Source organism: Nomascus leucogenys, chromosome 22a (assembly GCF_006542625.1).
Source record: "Nomascus leucogenys isolate Asia chromosome 22a, Asia_NLE_v1, whole genome shotgun sequence".
Lineage (NCBI taxonomy): Eukaryota > Metazoa > Chordata > Mammalia > Primates > Hylobatidae > Nomascus > Nomascus leucogenys.
The window spans coordinates 55434396-55450314 of NC_044402.1; the positions used below are offsets into that span (position 1 = coordinate 55434396).

Below are 15919 nucleotides of genomic sequence, written 5' to 3' on the forward strand. Positions count from 1 at the left end.
GCCAGATGTGGTGGCTTGTGCATGTAATCCCAACACTTCGGTAGGGCAAGGAAGGAGGATCACTTGAGCCAAGAGTTCCAGACCAGTCTGGGCAACATAATGAAACCTCATCTCTACAAAAAATAAAAAATATATATTAGGAGGGTGTGGTGGCACATGCCTGTAGTCCCAGCTACTCAGGAGGCTGAGGTGAGAGGATCACTTGCGCCTGGAAGGTTGGGGCTGCAGTGAGCTATGATCACGCCACTACACTCCAGCCTGGGTGGCAGACCCAGATCCTGTCTCAAAACACAAACAAACAAATTTCGAAGTATAAGCACAATGTAACTTCTCTTTTTTTGTTTGTTTTGTAACTTTTCTTAATGTACATTTTATTAGGATTCCTAAATATTCAAAGAAAAATCATGGTTAGGTATAGTGGCTCACACCTGTAATCCCAGCACTTTGGAAGGTCAAGGCAGGAGGGCTGCTGCTTGAGACCAGGAGTTTGAGACCAGCCTGAGCAACATAGCAAGACCCTGTCTCTACTAAAAATAAATTAGCCAGGCATGGTGGGGCATGCCTGTAATCTTAGCTACACGGGAGGCTGAGGAAGGAGGATCGCTTGAGCTCAGGAGGTCAAGGCTGCAGTGAGCCATGACTGCATCACAGCACTCCAGCCTGGATGACAGAGCAAGACCCTGTCTCAAAAAAAAAAAAGGAAAGGCTGGGCGCAGTCGTTCTCACCTATAATCCTAGCACTTTGGGAGGCTGAGGAGGGTGGATCACAAGGTCAGGAGTTCAAGACCAGCCTGACCAAGATGGTGAAACCCCTATCTCTACTAAAACTGCAAAAATTAACCGAGTGAGGTGGCAGGCACCTCTAATCCCAGCTACGTGGGAGGCTGAGGCAGGAGAATCATTTGAACCTGGGAGGCGGAGGTTGCAGTGAGCCAAGATGGCGCCGTTGCACTCCAGCCTGGGCGACAGGGCAAGACTCCATCTCAAAAACAAAAAAAAAGGAAAAAAGAAAAATCACAATCCTTCCTCCTTTTAAGAAAAGCATAAGCACTATGTCTGAGCTCATACTCATTTTTATTCATCATTGCTAAGCTGCTCTTACAAAACACATTAGAAATATGTTAAATAACTAAGCCAAAGAAAAGATCTTCTAAGCAGTTCTTTAAAAGGACTTTACTGTTCTATGAACAAAGAGATCAACTAATTGTAAACAAAGAGAGTCTATTTAAGGGATCATTTCATTTTATGGTGGTTTTTTTTTTTTCTTTTTTTTAGAGCCAGGGTCTCTCTCATTCTGTTGCCCAGGCTGGAGTGCAGTGATGCAAACACAGCTCACTGCATCCTAGACATCCCCAGCTCAAGCGATCCTCCCACGTAGGCCTCCCAAAATGCTGAACAGTCTTATTTGTCCATGTATTCCCAAGGTCTTACACAGACACTCCAAAAATGTATGCTGAAGAAATGAATAAACAATCGTATTCCTTAACAAGGGCCCTTCCTTTCCATACTAGGCTATGAAGATATAGATTGCTCCACACACAGCACACAGTAGATGTGCAGCACTATTTTTATTGAGAAATGAGAACTAAAGCAGAAGCAAAGAAGTAGGATTAGGGCAAGGACATAAAGAATGGAGACTGCAGTATGAATTGAGACCAGAATTCACACCTTGGGAAGGAGGCAAAAAATAACGTAATGGAAGAAATGACTAACTGGTATTAGGCAAACAGAAGGGGAAGCAGGGGAAAAAAGCTACCGGGAAAGATTCTGAGAAATGAGGAGCAGAAATGTCCAGCCATGACGGGATCAATGAACCCATCATGATCTTACAGCAATGTAATATTGAACAGTGACCAAGATGTGTTACAAAAGGACTCCCTAACCACCTTGGGATCTACTGTAAAATAGATCTTCCAGTCATGACTATTGCCTCTGGGATTGCTACCTGTGTCCTACTCCCTTCTCTAGAGCCTTCTGGAAGGTGCAGTCTGCAGAGACATCAGTCCACCTGCTCCTCTGGGGCATTTTACAGACAAACAGGCCACCAGTCTCTGCCCACTGAAGAGCTCCAATGTCAATCATCTCTCCGTTCCAACCTGCTGAGCTGAAGGATCTGAGAAAATGTGAAGCAGCTCCCCTTTGCCAAGAGATATAGGGCTTCTAGTGGAAAAGTACAGCAAATGAACCTAGCAACTTAGGAACAGCTTCATCCTTTCTTTATTAAAACAGCTTTAAGGCACAGGGAAATCTAACTCACACAATGCTATTGTAGTCATTTTTCTCCCTGGGTAAAAACAGACCCGTTAGGAGCAGCTTTAAGTTTCCCAGGCACTGCGATGTCATTTGTTGTATGTTCTGTATCGTTTGGCCTTTCTAAGAGTACAAACAAGCCCATCCCTGTCTCTCACTTCTCCTCACAGAGGCTCTAAAAAAGGAAAGGCTGGGGGAAGAGGGATAATCTCACTGGAAGTACTTCAGCAGGGCCAAAGTTGAATAATATGACAGATGAATATCATATTACCCAATTTTGGATAATAAAATCTTACTCAAGAAATTACAGTCTTCTACACAGTTTATGATAAAGTATCAAGTGAAGGATAAGGTTGATTAAAAAACATAAATGTAGGCTGGACACGGTGTCTCACGCATGTAATCCTAGCACTTTGGGAGACTGAGGTGGGAGGATCGCCTGAGCTCAGGAGTTCAAAACCAGCCTGAGTAACATAGTGAGACCCTGTCTGCACACACACACAAATTAGCTGGGCAAGGTGGCGTGCACTTGTACTTCCATCTACTTGGGAGGTTGAGGTGGGAGAATCACTTGAGCCTGGGAGGTGGAAGCTGCAGCGACCTGAGATCGCATTACTGCACTCCAGCCTGGTCAACAGAGCAAGACCCTGCCTCCAAAAAAAAAACTCAAAACAAGATCTTGGCCCTAGGAACAAAGATTAGCAGATAAATATACATTTATATATACATACTTTATATATTACTAATTATATATTGTTTGCAAAGAGGAAGCAAATGAAAATATTAAATAATCAAACAGGCCAGATGTGATGGCTCATGCCTATAATCTCAACACTTTGGGAGGCCAAGTAGGGAGGATCACTTAAGCCAGGAGTTCCAGACCAGTCTGGGCAACATGAGACCTCATCTCTACAAAAAATAAGAAATATGGCCAGGCGCAGTGGCTCACGCCTGTAATCCCAGCACTATGGGAGGCTGAGGCAGTCGGATCACCTGAGGTCGGGAGTTCAAGACCATATTACATATTTTACATATTAGCAAATAAATCTTTTATATGTATATAAACATGTATTTATTTGCTAATCTTAGTAGGGCCAAGATCTTGTTTTGAGTATGAGTCTACTGAATTGTAAGTTGTCTTTCTTTCATATGCCACACCCATAATGAATGACATATGTTTTCCAGTCCTAGTTTTTATAAAGAACAAAAACCTAAAAACATTCATGAAGTAATCGATGTGCAGAGTCCTTCTAGACGTTTAAGATCCCCTCTCCAATCTTCTCAGTTTGTCCATATAAGTGAGCAGTAATTTCATTTTTTTTTTTTTTTTGAGACAGACTCTTACTCTGTCACCTAGGCTGGAGTGCAGTGGCGTGCTGTTGGCTCACTGCCACCTCCATCTCCTGGGTTCAAGCAATTCTTGTGCCTCAGCCTCCCATGTAGCTGGGACTACAGGCTGCACACCGCCATGCCTGGCTAGTTTTGTATTTTTAGTAAAGAGAGGGTTTCACCATATTGCCTAGGTTGGTCTCAAATTCCTGGGCTCACGTGATCTGCCCACCTTGGTCTCCCAAAGTGCTGGGATTATAGGCATGAGCCACCATGCTGAGCCTTGTTCTTTTCTGAACTCAAATTTCACTGGTTAAGGTGAACAATTACCATAACAAGTACAATGAACATAAACAGATAAAGGAATAAAGGTAACTAATTGTAATCACACAATTTGCAGCTGGGAGGCCACCTGGTTGGGGTACACCAGACCCAGCAGCCTGCTGTGTAACAGCCAAGCATTCAGTGTACCAAGCTGGTTAAAGTGGTGGTTGGTTAAGAAACTGTGTATCAGGTTCAAACTACTGTAATAAATGTTAGTTACCACAAATACCCAATTTAAAGATGTTATCAACATATCAATAACAATCAGTACAACTTATTACGTGGGAGATTTTTTTCTGTTAATTTTTGTTTATCAACAAGAAGAGAAGCCAGAAAGAGAAAAGGCAATCATTTTCATCACGCTGTTTGGTCTGTTTGTTCTTCCATCTCTCCCATTAGACTCTAAGCTCCCTGCATGTCTGTCTCCTTCATAACGGTATCACAGAACTTGGCACTCAATGAGTGTTCAATAAATTTGCTATGTTGACACATCCTAACCTGGATCAGAATTTCAGCCTCTCATTGCTGGTCTATAAATAAAGTTTTCTGGGGCTGGGGAAAAAAAAACCTAGAATGATAGGTTTGGCTACCCATGATCTATTACCTTCTAATATAGTCATGTACTACATAACACTTCAGTCAACTACAGACCACATATACAAGAGTAGTCCCAAGAGATTATAATGGAGTTGAGAAACTCCTATCCCATCATAGCTGTGGTGTCACAGCACAATGCACTACTCATGTTTTATGGTGAGTACACAATCAAACCTACTGTGCTGCCGGCCATATAAAAGTCTAGCACAGCTTAGCACGGTGGCTCATGCCTGTAATCCCAGCACTTAGGAAGGCTGAGGAGGCAGACTGCCTTAGTCCAGGAGTTCAAGACCAGCCTGGGCAACATGCCGAAACCCTATCTCTACAAAAAAATACAAAAATTAGCCAGGCATGGTGGCGTGTGCCTGGAGTCCCAGATACTTGTTGAGGTGGGAGGATCACTTAAGCCCAGAAGGTCAAGGCTGCAGTGAGCCGTGATCACACCATTATACTCCAGCCTGGGCAACACAGTAAGACCCTGTCTGAAAAAAACAACAACAAAATGTAGCACATACAATTATGTGCAGTACATAATACTTGATAGTAAATGACTATTACTGGTTTCTGTATTTACCATACTGTAGTTTTTATTGTTATGTTAGAGTGTATTCTCTCTACTTATTTTTTTAAAAAGCTAATTGTAAAACAGTCTAAGAAGGGATTGTTATCATAGGAGATGACAGCTCCACAACTGTTAATCTCCTGAAGACCTCCCAGTGGGATAAGATGTGGAGGTGGAAGACAGTGACACTGATGATCCTGACCCTGTGTAGGCCTAGGTTAATGTGTGTTTGTGTCTTTGTTTTCAACCAAAGAAAAAGCTTAGGCCGGGCGCGGTGGCTCACGCTTGTAATCCCAGCACTTTGGGAGGCCGAGGCGGGCGGATCACGAGGTCAGCAGATCGAGACCACGGTGAAACCCCATCTCTACTAAAAATACAAAAAATTAGCCGGGCATAGTGGCGGGCGCCTGTAGTCCCAGCTACTCGGAGAGGCTGAGGCAGGAGAATGGCGTGAACCCGGGAGGCGGAGCTTGCAGTGAGCCAAGATTGCGCCACTGCACTCCAGCCTGGGTGACAGAGCGAGACTCCATCTCAAAAAAAAAAAAAAGAAAAAGCTTAAAAAGTAAAACATGGGTAGGCAGAGGAACAAAAATTAAAACAAATAAATAATAAATAATATTTTTAAATAAAGTTTCTAGAATAAAGATATAGCGAAGAAAACATTAGCCAGGCATGGTGGCATACACCAGTTGTCCTAGCTGCTTGGGAAGCTGAGGTGGAAGGATCACTTGAGCCCAGGAGTTCAAGACCAGCCTGGGAAACAGAGCAAGATCTCGTCTCTTTTTAAAAAAAAAAAAAAGTGATTTTAGTATGACAGGAAAAAAAGATAAAATATTTTTATATAGCTGTACAATGTGTTTTAAACTAAGTATTACAAAAGAGTCAGAATGTTAAAAAATGTAAAAGTTTATAAAGTAAAAAAATTACAGTAAGCTGTTAATTTATTATCGAAGAAAAATAATTTTTTGATTTAGTGCAACCTAAGCTGTACAGTGTTTCTAAAGTCTACAGTAGTGTACAGTAATGCCCTAGGCCTTCGCATTTACTCACCGCTCACTCACTGATGCACCCAGAGCAACTTCCAGTCACGCAAGCACCATTCATAATAAGTGTCCTAGTCAGGTGAACCATTTTTTATTTTTTGTACCGTATTTTTCCTGTACTCTGCTTGTTTAGATATGTTTAGATACACAAATACTACTGCGTTACAATTGCCTATTTATTCAGTACAGTCACATGCTGTACAGTTTTGCAGCTTAGGGGCAATAGGCTATACCATACAGCCTACATGTGCAGTAGGCTATACCAGCCAGGTATGTGTAAGTACATTCTATGATGTTCACACAACAACAAAATCACCTAACGATGCATTTCTCAGTATGTATCCCCAATGTTAAGCAACACATGGCTATATTTTCATCTCTTCACATTCCATGTATGCCTCTTGACACTGCTTAAATTTATAAATCAAGATCCTGTTTATACTTACATTACTATTGTATTAATGCTAATAATATTCTGTAAACTATGCTATCTTGATTAAGGCCATTAGTGCCCATTAAAATTTTTTTTTAATCGGGTTGAATGCCTTATTCGGTTTGAATTTTACATTCCCACAATGTGTGGCAGCTAATGCTTCTGGCACATCTACTGAGAACATAAAAGTTCTCCTGGAACTAACAAATTACTTCCCTTCCAACACAATTATATAATCTCAGAGTTGAAAAGCACCCTAGAGATTATTCTGTGGTCCAAAATCCCTCCCAATTAAGGAATCTCATCTAAAACTACTCAACTCTGTCCGCAAGAAGGGATGCTAATCTTTAGATTCTCCATGACACAGCGCTGCAGCCATAGTAGGCTCTTTAATACGTGCTTTTTGTTGTTTTTAATACGTTTGTTGAACTGAATAAATCTTTTTTTTTTTTTTTTTTTTGAGACGGAGTCTCGCTCTGTCACCGAGGCTGGAGTGCAGTGGCACAATCTCAGCTCACTGCAAGCTATGCCTCCCAGGTTCACGCCATTCTCCTGTCTCAGCCTCTGGAGTAGCTGGGACTACAGGCGCCCGCCACCGCACCCAGCTAATTTTTTGTATTTTTAGTAGAGACGGGGTTTCACCGTGTTAGCCAGGATGGTCTCGATCTCCTAACCTCGTGATCCGCCCCCCTCGGCCTCCCAAAGTGCTGGGATTACAGGCGTGAGCCACCGCGCCGGCCTGAACTGAACCAATCTAAAATGGACATATTTCACTCATTTTATTTTTCTTCCCAGGCTTTAGCTGTAACACCCACTGAATCTGTAATTTAAAGCTTTGCATGATTCCTCTGCTCATTAACCAACGTTCAAAAAGAAATTCAATAAAGGAAACTCAATGCATTAAAGAAACTCATTTTAACAGTTTAAAATTTTAAGCTCCTGGCTGGGCGCGGTGGCTCACGCTTGTAATCCCAGCACTTTGGGAGGCCGAGGCGGGCGGATCACGAGGTCAGGAGATCGAGACCACGCTGAAACCCCGTCTCTACTAAAAATACAAAAAATTAGCCGGGCGTGGTGGCGGGCGCCTGTAGTCCCAGCTACTCGGAGAGGCTGAGGCAGGAGAATGGCGTGAACCCGGGAGGCGCAGCTTGCAGTGAGCCGAGATTGCGCCACTGCACTCCAGCCTGGGCGACGCAGCGAGACTCCGTCTCAAAAAAAAAAAAAAAAAAAAAATTTTTTTAAGCTCCTGGCCTGGCAAAGTGGCTCTTGCCTATAATCCCAGCATTTTGGGAGGCTGAGATGGGAGGATCTCTTGAGCCCAGGAGTTTTGACAATAGCCTGGGCAACAAAGGGAGACCCTGTGATATGCTATGGCTCTGTGTCCCGACCCAAATCTCACCTCGATTTGTAATCACCACCTGTGGAGGGATGGACCCGTAATCCCTCCCATGTGTTGAGTGAGGGAGGTAACTGGATCATGGGGAGTTTCCCCCATGCGGTTCTCATGCTAGTGAGTGCTCACGAAATCCAATGGTTTTATAAGTGTTTGGGAGTTCCTCCTTCGCTTCTCTCTCTCCTGCTGCCTTGTGAAGAAGGTTCTTCCCCTTTGCCTTCTGCCATGACTGTAAGTTTCCTGAGGCTTCCCCAGCCATGTATAACTGTGAGTCAATTAAACCTCTTTTTTATAAATTACTCAGTCTCAGGTATTTCTTTATAACAGTGTGAAAATGGACTAATACACCCTGTCTCTACATAAAATTTAAAAATCAACCAGGTGTGGTGGCTTGTGCATGTAGTCCCAGCTACTTGGGAGGCTGAGACGGGAGGACTGCTTGAGCACAGGAGGTTGAGGCTGCAGTGAGCCATGATCACACCACTACACTCCAACCTGGGTGACACAGTAAGACCCTGCCTCAAAAAAAATAAATAAATAAAAGTCGGGCACGGTGGCTCACGCCTGCAATCCCAGCACTTTGGGAGACCAACGCGGTGGATCACGAGGTCAGGAGATTGAGACCATGCCGGCTAACACGGTGAAAATCCGTCTCTACTAAAAATACAAAAAATTAGCCAGGCGTGGTCGCCGGCACCTATAGTCCCAGCTGCTCAGGAGGCTGAGGCAGGAGAATGGCGTGAATCCGGGAGGTGGAGGTTGCGGTGAGCCGAGATGGTGCCACTGCACTCCACCATGGGTGACAGAGCAAGACTCTGTCTCAAAAAAAAAAAAAAAAACAAAAACTAGCCAAGCATTATGGCAGGTGCCTGTAATCCCAGCTACTCGGGAGGCTGAGGCAGGGAGAACAGCTTGAACCCGGGAGGTGGAGGTTGCAATGAGCCGAGATCACGCCACTGCACTCCAGCCTGGGCGAAAGAGCGAGACTCCATCTCAAAATAAATAAATATAAATAAATAAATAAATAAATAAATAAATAAAATTTTAAAAATAAAAATGTAAGCTCCTAGAATCGCCTGAACCTGGAAGGCAGAGCGAGACTCCATCTCAAAATAAATAAATATAAATAAATAAATAAATAAATAAAATTTTAAAAATAAAAATGTAAGCTCCTAGAATCGCCTGAACCTGGAAGGCAGAGGTTGCAGTGAGCCAAGATCGGGCCACTGCATTCCAGCCTGGGCGACATAGCGAGACTCTGTCTCAAAACAAAAGAAAAAAAGTAAGCTCCTAGAAGGCAAGTCCTACGCCTGGTCTGACCTGTAAGATGCCGTGAGGTAGCCTAAACAGACAAGTAAGCTTTCAACATTAATGTTGCTAATGTCAGTGCATAATAAAACATTTAACAGAAAATGGAAAATTAAGCCTTTGCTAGTTTGCTTATGATCTATAGTTTTCAATTTATCAAAAATACATTTTCTATTTCTAATATGATTTATTATTTTTTTTTTAATTTAGAGATGGAGGTCTATGTTGATGGCCAGGTTGGTCTCGAACTCTTGGCCTCACCACCTTGGTCTCCCAAAGTGCTAGGATTAGAGGCGTGAACCACTGCGCCCGGCCTGGTGTGATTTTTTTTAAAACAAACAGTCTTGCATCATTCGTACAACTAAATTATACTTACAATTGGGGTGCTCACAAATTTATGCATACTAGTGTAGTAAGACATGCTATTATGCTAATTAGTTTTCCCTTCAGTTAAGAGCCTGTGATCCCATCTGATTTCCCATAACATGATATGATAATGAAGAGAATAAAGCCTCTGGAGCAGTAAGCACCACCAATAATTTTACTTTACTCAAATATGCATTCCAAAACAGTATATAATTAACAGCACGGCCCTGGTTAGCTATTACAATGCATCTGTTTTGGGGACTTTTACAATATATGGTAGGATACAAAGCATACGTTTCCAAATCTCCTTTCGTTGTGTTTTGCTGAAAGGGAGCACACATGGGATCCCTTAACAGCACAATTCACTAACTAATTTTCTTCAGGCAGTAATTCAAATTCCCACTTCCTCCTAAATACCTCTGGACAGCAACTCCTGGCAATCCATCTGTCTCTTTCGCCACAGCTTCTTTTCATAACTAACGGGTCAAGTTCCTTTCCCCATTTCGACACTATGCACTGTACTGCGGCCCTGCCACCATAGCCCACTGCTGAATGCAATATAACATATTGGATTTCACTGTCCTTCATTGTTTCCAGTTTAACTGCCATTTTACCACCATGCACACAAGAGAAATGCATTCCCACAGGCATCTTATGAATTTCCAAAGCAGCTATTCTTTGTGGATTTACAAAACATGTGTTTCTCTGAATTCCCTTCATCACCACAGAAACGGCTTTGGGAAGCCGAGATTTTTTTTTAAAGTACCCTACCTATTATAAAAAGAAACTGATTCTAAAACATTATTTTCCTAGCTAATTTAATCCTAAGGGTCTTCCCACAAGGCAGTGGAGGAACGTCAGGGCAAAAATGTTAAATACCGCTTTTGGTCTTCCCAATTAATATGAAACATTTTCAGCACACAAAGATCATGATATCAAATGTCCTTTCTTCTCAGACTACACCAGAAAGGCTACCCAACACACTGTAAAATAAACAGCTGGCTGTGGCTTATGCACAACGCCCTAAACCTTCCGAAGACACCCCCACCCCCACCCCTCGGCTTTGGGCTCACAGACATAGAATTTCCTCGGCAAACCCCAAACCTGCCAATGAAGTGCACTATTTCTCTGCCACAAAGGCCGGCTCGCGCCTCGTGCACGCCGGCCTCCGCACACATGTGCCTGGCTGACAACTGCGGAGAGGCCCTTCCAGGATCAAAGCCGTTGGCCCGGACCGAAAGCCGCACTCTTCCCAGGCCACTGCCTTCTCCCGCGGCCGCTCTCCCCGATAACAGGCGGCCGAACCGAAGCGCCCCGGACGCAAGCCGGCTACCCCCTCCGCCAGGCGCGTCCTGTGCGGCCGCACTCAAACCCGCTTCCCCTCAGCCCCAGCGTCCTTTCTCCTTCCCCGCTTTTTCGCCTCAGGAAATTCCGTCGGAACTTCATTCTGCCCGAGCGGGGCGGCCCTGGCACACCCTCCTCCGGCGGCCGCGCCCCTCGCGCCTCCACCCAAAGGGGCCAGAGACCCGGCGACCCCGGCCCGCCCAGCCTGCCGCCTCACCTCTTCCTCGCTCTCGCTGCGGAAACACAGGCATGCGGCCCGCTTCTTGTAGCCGTCGCCGTCGTAGGTGCGGGTCTGGTTCGACTTGAGCTTCATCATCCTCCGGGCACGGGTGGGGGTGCGGTGCGGGTCGCGGGAGTCGAGGGGTGGGGAGCCCGCTCTGGACGGCCGCGTGCGCGCGCGCCCCCGGCTCGGCCAAGGGAAGCAGGGAGGGGGAGCTTCTCCGCTACACGGCTCCGCCGCTGGCCCGCCACGGCCGCCTCATTCCCCCCGGCCCAGGTCCCGCGCCGCCGCTGCCACCGTCACGGCTGCCGTCTCCGCTGCCGCCAGGGCCGCCGCCCCCTCTGCCGCCGCCACCCCCGACGACGACCGCACCGCCATCTTGGGCGCGCTGCGTCAGCGGCGTAAGGCCGCACCGGCCTGCGGGACGGCCGCGCGCTCGCGGCGCAGGCCGCGTTCGCGAATCGCGCCCTCCCAGTTCGCGCGGCGGAAACCAGCGTCTGAAAAGAGAGGGCCGCGCGACTCCAGGCGGCCGCTACGCCGGCAGCGTAGGCGTAGAACTGGTGAGGCGCGCGGAGGAAGCCGGGGGAGATAGGGAGAGCGGCGCAGGACGCCTAGCGGCGGGAGCGGAGACCGAGCGGTCCAGCAGCGCAAGTCAGCGGATGGGGAAGCGGGGACTTGGCCAAGGTCACGCCGCGTCTCCGCGGCCGAGGATGAACCAAGGTCATGCAACCCGCCCCTGGGCCCTGCAGGTCGGTGTCGAAGGGGTTGAGGGGGAAGGTTTGGAGGAAAAAGTAGGATGTAGTTAAAGGCAACGGAAGCTGCAGCCTGAGACACCTGGGATTTGGAACTGCAAGGAAACGGGGCATGGGAGGAGTGTGCACTTTGCGTTGATAGCCTGAACCTCAGGATGTCTTAGGGGCTGGTGCATGTCGCCCATTACAAAGAACAAATATTTGTTCTGCAATCTTTTATTGATGCTAAAGGCAATTGCTTCCTCTTATGGTAAACAAGAGGACCAGAAAGGAAGACGCGCGCGTGCGTGTGTCTCTGTGTGTGTATGTACACACATAATGTAAATCATAAAACATCATCGTTTCTGGCAATAAATGAGGAGTGTGTGTTGTGGATGTCAAACAGATTCTCCAGGAAAAGATATACAGACGGAAGCTCTGCAGAAAGGAAAACTGGTGTATGACCTGTGAATGTTCTCAGCAACCCAGAACAAACCAAGTACCATGCAGATGCCCTAAACGTACCAAAAATCCTGTGCAGTATCTGTCTGTGAATTGTTTAATACCCTTTTTGGTTTTTTAAATTTTTTTATTTAATTTTTAAAAATTTTTTTATTTAACATTTTGTTGCCCAGGCTGGTCTGGAATTCCTGGCCTCGAAGCTATCCACCCTCGGCCTCCCAAAGCACTGGGATTACTGGTGTGAGCCACCGTGGCCGGCTAATTCCCCTTTTTGAATTTGCTTGTATTTAGCATAGTCCAAAAGATCTGGATTTGAAACCAAATACACCTTGGTTGTAACCTCAATTAAATTTTTTTAATGTTCATACCACCCGATTACATCATATTTTAACTTCTGCAAAATAGAGATGATAAATCTACTTGGCCCTGGCACATAGCAGGCACTCAGGGCACCCCAGATGCTATTAATAGTTTGTTTGCCTATTAAATTTTCCTCTCTTCAAGAAAAGAAAATTAGAGTTCAGTAAATGTTGAATGAACAGATAGATGGAGGTTTTCTTTTGGTTTCTAATTCCTTACCCTGACTTTTTATGGGCATGTTTTTGTTTGGGGTTTTTTGTTTGATTGATTGTTTTTTGGAGACAGAGTCTTGCTGTGTCAGTTAAGGTGGAGTACAGTGGCATAATCTCAGCCAGCTCAACTGCCACCTAGACCTCCTGGGCTCAAGCGATCCTCCCACCTCCGCCTCCCAAATAACTGGGACCACAGGCGCCTGTCATGCAGCCTGGAGCACTACCACATCCAGCCAACTTTTGTATTTTTTTGTAGAGACAGGGTTTCACCATGTTGCCCAGGCTGGCCTCGAACTCCTGGGCTCAAGCAGTCCTTCTGCCTCAGCCTCCCAAAGTACTGGGGTTACAGGCATGAGCCACTGCTCCCAGCCCATGGGCATGTTTAGTTTCAAGAGCCCACAAGATTACTCCCAGATCCCTTGACTGTGTAATAATTACTTTGTCTTTGTTCAGGGAGCATTAACCAAGGGATTCTGTCCTTTCCTTGAAGATAATGGGTAAGTAGTACATTTAAATTTGTTTAAAAAAATTATACTTGGCCGCGTGCAGTGGCTCAAGCCTGTAATCCTAGCACTCTGGGAGACCAAGGCGGGTCTTGGTCATGTGAGGCCAGATCATGTGAGGCCAGGAGTTCGAGAGCAGCCTGACCAACATGGTGAAACCCCATGTCTACTAAAAATACAAAAATTAGCTGGGCGTGGTGGCACGTGCCTGTAATCCCAGCTACTCATAAGGCTGAGGCAGGAGAATCGCTTGAACCTGGGAGGCAGAGGTTACAGTGAGCCAAGAACACATCATTGCACTCCAGCCTGGGCAACAGAGCGAAACTCCGTCTCAAAAAAAAAAAAAAAAATTATACTTAACATTATTCCACTTAAATATGTCTCCAGAAGTCCTACAAGAAGCCTGGTGGTAGATGCCTGTAAGTCCCAGCTACTCAGGAGGCTGAGACAGGGTGATCACTTGAGTCCAGGAATTCAAAGCTACAGTGAGCTATGATCATGCCACTACTGTACTCCAGCCTGGGTGACAGAGTAAGACTCTGTCTCTTAAAAAAATAAAATAAAAAAGTCCCGTAAGAAAACACTAATAGCTTATTTATTCATTTTGCTAAGCCAGAAACCTGGAGGCATTTTTTGTTTGTTTTGAGACAGAGTCTCACTCTGTCGCCCAGGCTAGAGTGCAGTGCAGTGGCACAACCTTGGCTCACTGCAACCTCCACCTCTCAAGCAATTCTCCTGCCTCAGCCTGCCCAGTAACTGGGATTACAGGTGTGTGCCACAATGCCTGGCTAATTTTTGTATTTTTTTTAGTAGTCACGGGTTTTTACCATGTTGGCCAGGCTGGTCTCAAACTGCTGAGCTCAGATGATCCACCCGCCTCAGCCTCTCAAAGTGCTCAGCGTGAGCCACCATGCCCAGCCAACTGGGAGGCATGGTTGACACGTTCTTACCCACTATCCAGTTGATAATAAACTTCACTGCTTCTGCCCTCTCAACATCCTTGGGCCCAGCCCTTTCCTGCCTTGCCCTCTGTCATTACTTCACTGGGACTCTTCCCTCTGAACTGTGGCCTTATATCTGGTCATCTTGGCTCCTGTCCAGCCTGCCTCAGTGCCATCTACCCACTGCAGCAAGATAAATTCTTCCCAAATGCAAATCTGATTAGGTCAAGCCCCCAATTAAAACACTACAGTTGTTCTTCAGTGCTTTGAAGACAAAAATTAAAACCCTACCAGAAAATATAAGACTGTAGGAATTAGGTCCCTGCTGACCTCACCCCTCCCTTCATTTCCTATATTCTAGGCATTCAGAACTACCTACAGTTTCTTGAACCTCTAGAGAACCTTCCATGTATGCTTTTTCTAGTGTCAAGAAGGCTTTTCTTCCAAGACCATCCCACACTCCATTGTCCTATCCCTTCCTTTCACCCAGAGAGAGGCCAAATCATATTTATCCTTCAAAACTCAAAAGTCACCTCCTCCGGAAAGCTCTCCCTGACTACCTCTGTTCATCCTAGTGGTCTGGGTTTGTCCTGATTAATCATATGGTTTTTGTCTTTTTCCTTGAGGCAAGGTCTCTCTGTTAACCAGGCTGAAGTACAGTGGTGCAATTACAGCTCACTGCAGCTTCAACCCCCCATCCCCCGCCAGGCTCAAATGATCCTCCCACCTCAGCCTCTCCGGTAGCTGGAACTACAGGTGCACATTACCATACCCACCTAATTCTTAAATTTTTTCGGATTACAGGCATGAGCCACCGTGACTGGCCTTATACTATTTGTAACATAGTATTGTCGTTTTCTTGATAATCTCCCCTACACCTGTCAAACTTATTGAAGGCAGAGTCTGTGACTCACTTATCCTTGCTTAGTTCACCCAGCAGTTATCCCAGGGCCTAGCATAAAACAAATGAAAAAATGTTTTGTTAAAGAACAGATATTGGCTTGGTGCAGTGGCTCACGCCTGTAATCCCAACTCTTTGGGAGTCTGAGGCAGGAAGATTGCTTGAGGCCAGGAGTTCAAGACCACCCTGGCCAACATAGTGAGACCCCCCATCTCAATTAAAAAAAAAAAAAAAAGGGGGCCGGGTGCAGTGGCTCAACGCCTGTAATCCCAGCACTTTGGGAGGCCAAGGCGGGCAGATCATGAGGTCAGGAGATTGAGACCATCCTGGCTAACATGGTGAAACCCTGTCTCTACTAAAAGTACAAAAAATTAGCTGGGCATGGTGGCACACGCCTGTAGTCCCAGCTACTCGGGAGGCTGAAACGAGAATCGCTTGAACCTGGGAGGCGGAGGTTGCAGTAAGCCGAGATCATGCCACTGCATTCCAGCCTGGGTGACAGAGTGAGACTCAGTCTCAAAAAAAAAAAAAAAAAGCTATTGCCCTTCCAGAACCTGAACTTTATTGTAAAGCCCAATCACTTATTCAGGATGGAATAAGACTAACTTGTCTATAGGAACACCCCCACCTGGCACAACCT

The 15919-nt window shown here is 45.7% G+C and overlaps 1 protein-coding gene across 1 annotated transcript in view; it reads right to left on the reverse strand.

The window, feature by feature from the left end:
* Positions 1-11979, reverse strand: part of NUDT3 (nudix hydrolase 3) — a 116968-nt gene extending 104989 nt beyond the window's left edge. Inside the window, exon 1 of the mRNA XM_003278814.4 lies at positions 11167-11979. Within this exon, the coding sequence (XP_003278862.1) occupies positions 11167-11265 (99 nt within the window). The 5' untranslated portion in view covers positions 11266-11979. The remainder of the gene's footprint in view (positions 1-11166) is intronic.
* Between the last annotated feature and the right edge of the window lie 3940 nt (positions 11980-15919).